Source organism: Neopelma chrysocephalum, unplaced genomic scaffold (genome assembly GCF_003984885.1).
Source record: "Neopelma chrysocephalum unplaced genomic scaffold, ASM398488v2 Primary Assembly neopelma1_22b, whole genome shotgun sequence".
NCBI lineage: Eukaryota > Metazoa > Chordata > Aves > Passeriformes > Pipridae > Neopelma > Neopelma chrysocephalum.
The window spans coordinates 7415138-7422811 of record NW_020897690.1 but is presented as its reverse complement, the minus strand read 5'-3'; the positions used below and the strand labels follow the sequence as shown (position 1 = coordinate 7422811).

Genomic DNA, 7674 nt, shown 5'->3' with positions numbered 1-7674 from the left:
GGTCTGCACTCAAGACACATGCTTAATATCCTGTACCTGTGCAGTGCTTCTGACCTCTGAAGGGTCTCCATGTAAAGGATTGGAAAACCCCTAGACAGTAAAACACCATGTTACAAAAGTCACTGCCTTCAACGTAAACATACTTATTTACTTCCATCGGTACAAATGCTCCTGCTATAAGTGCTGGGCTTCCGTTCAGTAAGAATTAAACACATCCCTTACAATTCAGCAATAGCAGAGATGGTCTCTTTGCTTTCTTCCCCAGCCCCACTCAGCTGGCTTATTAGTGAATAATAAATAAACCATCTCGGACAGTGACAAACGCTGTGCCAACGGCCCTCCTTCCTCGACGCCCCTGGGGACCCTCTCTGCTTCATTCGCCCATCAGTTGTGTCCCCGCACGCCAGTGTCCGGTGCCCACCACCAGCCCGGCCCGACCTGGCACCGCCCCGGGAACCCCCACCCGCTCCCCGCGGGGGCGGCCCCGCCGTGAAGGCGGGCGCTGCTCGCCCTGCCCGCCGAACGAGGAGAAGCCCCTCACCTCCCCTCCGGTCCCGGGGGAGGGGGCTGCCATCACGTGTGCTTCCTCCCCCTTCTCTCTCTCTCCGTCCTCCTCCTCCCCCTCCGCGGCGGCGGCGGCAGCAGCGGCAGCAGCAGCCTCTCGGCTCCGCTCCCTTTGTTGCAGGCGGAGCGGCGGCGCTGCCGGGCGCCGCGCACAAAGGAGCGCGGCCGGGGCGAGGCGGCAGTGCCGGCGGACAGGCGCGGAGCCCCCGGCCCCACCGCCGGGAACAGCCCTGCCCGTGCCCGGGCGGCGGCGGCGGCAGCGGGTCCGTGCGGCCGCTGCGGCGGGGATGCTGAAGGTGCGCTCCGGCGCGGCGGAGAAAGGAGGGTCCCGCCCGGGCGGCGCCGCGGGCTCCGGTTGATGCTGCGGGCCTGCCACCGCCATCCCGCTGCCGCCGGCGCTGCTCCTCGGCCGCCCCTCGCCATGCTGGGAGAGAGCCCGACCGCCGCCCGGCCGCTCCTGCGGGCGGGACCCCCGCTGGCGCTGTGCTACACCTCGGCCCTCCTGGTTCTCGCCCTCTCCGCCCTGCCTACCGGCCGCGCCTCCCATCCCCTGCCCGGCTCCGAGTGCCAGGGCGGCGGCAAGGGGAAAGGCATCAACTGCTCAGGTAATGCCCCGCCGGCTCCCGCCCCGCGCCCATCCTTGCGGGCAGCCCGCGCGTGCACGTGGAGGGAGGGCTGCGCGCGGCCCCCCCGCTCCGCCCGGCCCGGCTCGGCGCTGCGGGCGGCGGAAAACAAAGAAGCGGAGCCCGCCCCGGCCCCGGGTGCGGCGGGCCAGTTCCCCGGACGGCGGGGGGATGCCCCTCTCCATCCTCTCCCCGCCGAAGGAAAGGGTTTTGCTGCCGCCTCTTGGCTTTTTTTGTTCCCCGCTGCCCCCCGCCGCGGTGCCGGCAGGTGCGCGCCGGCCGCCCCGGGGGCTTCCCGCAGCGCGCCCCCTCCTCTCCGTCCTCCTCCCCTCCGGCCCGGCCCCGGCCCCGTCCTGCCGCAGGCAGAGAGTGCAGCCGGGCGGCAGCCGTGAGCGCAGCCCCGGACGGCGCTCACACGGGCTATTTCTCGGGTCTCACTCTTGCTATGTGCCCACAAAACCCGGGACAGCTTCTCCGTCCGTCTTTCTGCCGGTTGTTGTGTAGATTCACTCTGGATGAGGTGTCGGCAGCAAAATACCCTGATGTGCTCAGAATAAGCTTTTTAGTTTTGGTTTGTTTTTTTTTTTTCCTGCTTTGTTTGCGTGACATATACATAATATACATAAGTATACGGCGGTATTGTAGGGTTGCAGTGTGTACGAATTGGTTCGGCATGGCAGCAGCACGTTTTCTTAGATCTTGAGGGATATGGTGGTTTTAAAGTAGACCCAAGTAAATACACACAATATAAAGTTTACAGTTTTTCAGAAAGACTTGTTTTTCTTCTAAAACTACTATCTACGAAAGGGAATTTATTTTTTTTCCTCCAAAAAATGGCTGTGTATGCCTCCTCCTGCTTTTTAAAATGATAGGTTTATTCCACTGCACGAATCGCCAGCAAGAGCTGTGCAAAGTGCCTTCTCCAAGGTGATGAAGGTTTCTCACCCTGTGTACAGAGCGCCCTGCTCCCATTGTCTTCAGTGGTATTGGAAGGCAATTTCCACATTGGAAGGAACTCTCAGTACCTGGCAGGATGAGGTCCCCAAATTGTAAAACAGATTTCAAGAAATGAGTGAACGGAAGAGTGATCTTCCTCCCAATTACATTTTACAATACGGATAATGCTGCTAAAGCGGGCTGTCAAATTCACGGACCAGCAGACTGTGGCGAAATGATTTTGCAATATAATAAATCTGCCATACACTCTTGATATGCTCCCTTTTTCTTCATTTTACCCAGTTTAGATATATACTGTTTTCTGTGCGATACCACAATCCTACTGTTTTGCTGCTGCCTGACTTTTCATTCTATTTGTATGAATATGATGGTTATTTTTAAAGAGAGGTTAATAGGTTAATGTGTCACTGGTGTTAGCAGCTTACCCGTTAGAGACATGTGGGTCATTAGACCATGGCATGTGCATAAATCAGTGAGATTAAATATGGGAGGCTGGTGAAATATGTGAGGAAGTTTCTAAGATGATGTGGAACACAGGGATACCATTATTTAGAGACCAACACAGAAAGAGAGCTTTCCAACCTGGAATTAGAAAACCATATGCACGAAGGCATTCAGAATTATTCAGTTCTACTAAAAATAGGCAGAAGCGAGTATATGTGCTATATACATACATGTGGAAGGCACTGTTTTTAGTGTAACTACAAAAACATGGAAAGAAAATTTCATTTAAAATGCAGTAGTCAGCTTCTGCTATGTGTTAACTGTTTTGTGCAAAACTGCCGGGTTTCGGTTATCAACTTTAATTTTGAAAGAACTAACATCAACATACAATATCTGGGTCAGATTTTCCCCTCACTTACCTTTGCATAGCTTCATTAACTTTTACTGGAGAAGCTACTCCTCGAAAAAGATGAGTTTCCTGTAGGTTCACATGGGACCAGATGTTGGCATTAGCACCTTTCTCAGTGGACTGCTACCATGTACATTGCTGTTTAGAAAGAACACTACTCCTACTTCTTCCAGTGTTTGGACTCTCTAAATTACTTTCCATACTCAGAGAAGAAAAATTCTTCTCCTTTCCTTTGCTGTTTTATCATTTTTATATGTGCATCAGTTTGACCTGCTGCCCTGAATAGTTTTTTACACTTCTTGAGAGGGTTCCTGGGCTTGTATCATTTTATCATCACTAGATGATGTAGCTATCTGTATGTATTTGTTAATTCTTTTCAGAACTGCTCTTTTATTGCTACAGAATATGCTGCTTAATAAAGAGTTTGCTGTAGCAAAAGAACATTGCAAGGTGGAGGACATAGGCAGACAACATGAAAATTAAGATAAGCTTTTTCAGCCTTGATTGTGCTCCTTTGGCATATGCATTGCAGCTTGGCCTTTTGTTAAATTATGATATAATTGCATCATCCCTTGTCAAGGGAAGAACGTACGATCAAGTGATTAGAGAAGGAAACGGAGAATTAAAATATATCTGGAGTTAATTGACAGTGTGGACTTGTATGTGTTTGTTCGTCTGCCAATCTTTCCCCTGCTAAGCTAGGGAAATAAAATAGTCTCATTTTACCCAGAATAGGGTAAAAAACAAATTGGTATTTCTTTCTGGGAAAGCAAGGCTTAGGTTGATGTTTTGGAGATGTTATATTATTCCCAGCACTGCCTGTAGTCTTCTTCGGTAACATTTCCGATACTCGCTGGCTGTCTGTGAGCCAGGTGGCATGATGCTTGCTGCTCTACTCAGGCTGTGAGATAGCTATGAACTACAGGGAGTTATTGAGCATCCCATGTGTACAGGTAAGTACAACACACAGCTAGTTTGTGAGCTCCTAATCTGACGGTACTCTCCAGAGACACACACTGCATGTGGGCTCTTCGGTTTCAGTTTCAGTCTGGTTGAATCTTCAGTTTGAGATACATTCTGGTCACCTGTGTGGCAGCCACAGGGGTTTGATCATAAGTGACCAGATGCCATGGATTTTGGTGGAAGATACACAGACTCGATGAGAGATATTATTGCTCAGTGCCTTGGTTTGCGTCTGTACACCCGGGATTTTAATTAACAGGGATATGTTTCTGTGGATAAGCCTTTCAGCGTGCTGTTCCTTCATGTGATAAAATAAGCTTGTTTGGGACGATTCTGTGCTCCATCTATGAGTCTCATAGGCTATGTGCTGTCCCCTTTTTTCTTAAGTTCTCTTTGAATGAATTGGGTAAAGATAAAGTTGTGTCAGAATAGCTTGTTGAGGATTGAATGAGGTCAAGGAAAAATTAAGGACGCCTCTTTTACAAAATTCCTCTTCTGAGGGGTATGAATGCACAGTCAACATATCTGAAATTGTAGATAAAAGTAGATGGAAATTAAAGATTAAGGAGAGGGAAGGGAATAGAGGGACAAAGTATATATCCTGTGATAGGGTGATGGCTGAATCTATGATGGGGTGTTTATTGAACATGGAAGTACAAGCTGTCAAAAAGCTTGCAAATTTTTAGCAAGAACAGAAGAGAAAGGTATAGTTGAATCATCCTTCAGCATTATCTCAACTTTCAATATGCTGTGGAAACAGTAGAAAAAAGAGAGAAGGGAAGATGAGAACATGGTAAGCCAAGAGTACAATAAACATAAACAAAATTCATGTGTTTCAATACTTTAAAATGTGGTAGGATGAGAAGGAGGGGTAGACATCATCAGTAGGGCAAAGGCATCTGAAGATTGGACAACAAGAGTGGGTCCTGAAGAGGGATGAGAGTGGAAAATACTGACCGGTACACAAGCAGAAAAGAGTAAGGAAGCACTATGGGAAAAGATAGAGGGGAAACAACTTAGAGAGGATGGACATGGGTGGCAATAACCGACCACATCATATGCATGCCTTTTTCTGTCGTGTGAACAGAGTTTTAGAGGAAGAAGAATTGGGAAGAGCACAGAAGGTGAGTGAGATGAGCAACATGAGATCCAGTTTAAATGCAGATACAGTGCATTTGTTTTCAGTACTTTCTTAAAAAACTTCGTGTCTGTCCTCCAGATCCTGTAGCAGGGATCCTCCAAGCTTACTATCACTGGCTACCTATATGTATGAACTGTTGTAATTGCTATTTCTTAGGATAAGGGGGTGTCTCAAGCCACTCACATCTGCTACATTTACACTGAGGTGAAGACTTAAGTTTATTAGTGAGTTGGCCAAAATGAGTTTTGTGTGCACTCTTTCTCTCTCTAGACTGTTGCATTGTCTGAAGCTTAGGTTCAACCTGTCCCTGCTGTGACAAGGAAGAGTGAACACAAGCATGTATCTCCGTTGGCCCAGTCCATGTGGCAGATGTGAACACAGATTTGGGAGGATATAAACCTCAGGCACTGCTGCTCTCTGGAGCTCAGCCGTGGTTTCTGCCTGAGCTCAGTGGGGACTCTGAACCAGAATGAGTTGTGGCCTCAAGACTGGCTTTCATCTGTGCTTATCAGCTAGAACAGACATACCCTTTGTGGTTTTTGTTCAAATTAAGTGGATGAGGGGTTTCGTTTGGTGTATCATTCTAAGTTACTAATTTATGCTAAAGATATGTAGCCATGTTGGAGAGAATGTAAGAACAAGGGGTGGAAAAGAGGTACAGGTTCAGGTAAATTGGCCCAACTATTTTAAGAAGTACATTTCTTTTTACATTTGCATAGATAAAACTTGATCTGAAATGGTAGATGGGACTAGAATAATTGGTTATTTTATTTAAGATACTATGAGTTATGTTCCCACAAATGAATTATAACAGTTGAGCCAAATAAATATGATATGTGTTCGTGCCAGTTGAACTTATGAAGTAAATAGGTTACATATCACTTTGAGAAACTATCATAAGGCATCAATATAAATCAGTGATAAGTAAAAGTAAAAACAGTGATTAAAAAGAGAAATTAAAACTTGGACAGTAGCATGCACATATTTGTTTCTCTTTAATGTAGTTGCCTAGACATGAAATGTCCTTGCAGTACAGATTCTTACACCGATTAAAGAACCAAAAGGTAATTAAAGTAGAATTGAAAGTGTCAGAATAGCAGAAAATCATCTTGTAGTAGGTATCACTCCGTCATTGTCACTAGTGGGAACTGGTAGCGTGATAGAGCAATTGAGGCTTGACTGAAGGGATTGGATTGAGTCCAATTTCTTTATTATTTTTTGAAAAAGGGAGAAAAGAAGCTGTGTTTGTTGTGGAAAATATTACTAAGAAAACATTCGTTCTGTACCAAGATTTTTCTGATAATTCCTATTAAAAGGAAAACAAGAAGTCTGGCTCTTTTCTTGCTCTTGATGTAAGGATAAATTATTTATACTTATAGCTTGTCAGTTTTCTTCTAGAGTTGACAGTAGACTGGATAAAGAGGAGAGTTAGTATTTACTTGGACTTGAAAAAAAGAAAGAAGCTGCAGTCAAGCACTTTGGGTAGGGAAGCACAAATGCAGAGAATCCCACCAATATCAACAGGAGGCTCAATTTACCCTTTTCCTGTAAAGAGATTATCACATTCCACCATTGATTCATCACCTGGAAGTGCTTGTGACTTTTCCAGCCTGTGGTCAGACTTTGGCGAGTGTCTACAAAGCAGATAATGGCAATAGTTTCGAGGATAACAGTAGCTGTAACATTTGTGGAAGGAAAAATGCTGAGCACCAGGAATGTTGAAAAAGGACCTATTCTTCTGACTCTAGACTACTGCATATCCTCCTTAATATGTCCTTACAGATGCTGTGGAACAAAAGTGGAGATAGAGGACACGTTGGCATTATTGAGGTGAAAGCCTGTCTTTTTCTAAACAGAGTGTAATACTTGATAGAGCTTAAGACCAATGACATTCTTTATAGAATTGCTCTTAAAAAAATTGTTCTATCCCAAAATAGCTTTAGATAATAAGAAAATTATAATTACATAGTATGCTGTAAACTAAATAGTCTCTTTAATTGCTGTCGTTTATTCCTAGATCATGTTGAAATTGTAACAATTTAGAAATACAGAAAAATACAGGAAGAAAAAGAGAAAGAGTGTGAGAGTAGAGTTGTGTTTTGCAGAACTCCTGTGTAGAGAAGGGCTTGTTTGACTAAATTGGTCGATAGTAAATTGTACTTTATGAAACCATTTCTTGGCAAAATGGGTCTTCTTTGTATGATATTTTTCTTCTACAAAAGGATAAGAAGATACAGACAAAATCTTATTAGGTGTAAGTTCAGCAATCAAAATTGTGATCTGATGAAATTCAAGTTTTCCTAGAGATCCTGAAATCTGTCTATTTGTCTTGATGAACAGCAATGATGTATCTTTTGTTCTAATTTAGTTCACAGATGGCTTCAAGGGTATGTGAGGTCACAATTATTTAATCTTGTGTTATTAGGAAGGTATCTGGCGGTGCCATTAGTTGTTTAAATATTTGGGATTTATGGGTCATATGTTCTACTATTTATTTGCTTGTTTATTTAAAAAAAAGAAGAAAATCAAGTCTTTTTTTCTCTTCAAGATTCTTGCCAGGGAACTTGTGTGTT

At 45.1% G+C, this 7674-nt stretch overlaps 1 protein-coding gene across 1 annotated transcript in view; it reads left to right on the top strand.

Annotated features, from left to right (window-relative positions):
• Window positions 1-690: 690 nt before the first annotated feature.
• The window catches only part of TMEFF1 (transmembrane protein with EGF like and two follistatin like domains 1), a 118098-nt gene continuing 111114 nt past the window's right edge, over window positions 691-7674 (top strand). The window contains exon 1 of the mRNA XM_027679340.1: window positions 691-1169. Within this exon, the coding sequence (XP_027535141.1) occupies window positions 923-1169 (247 nt within the window). The 5' untranslated portion in view covers window positions 691-922. The remainder of the gene's footprint in view (window positions 1170-7674) is intronic.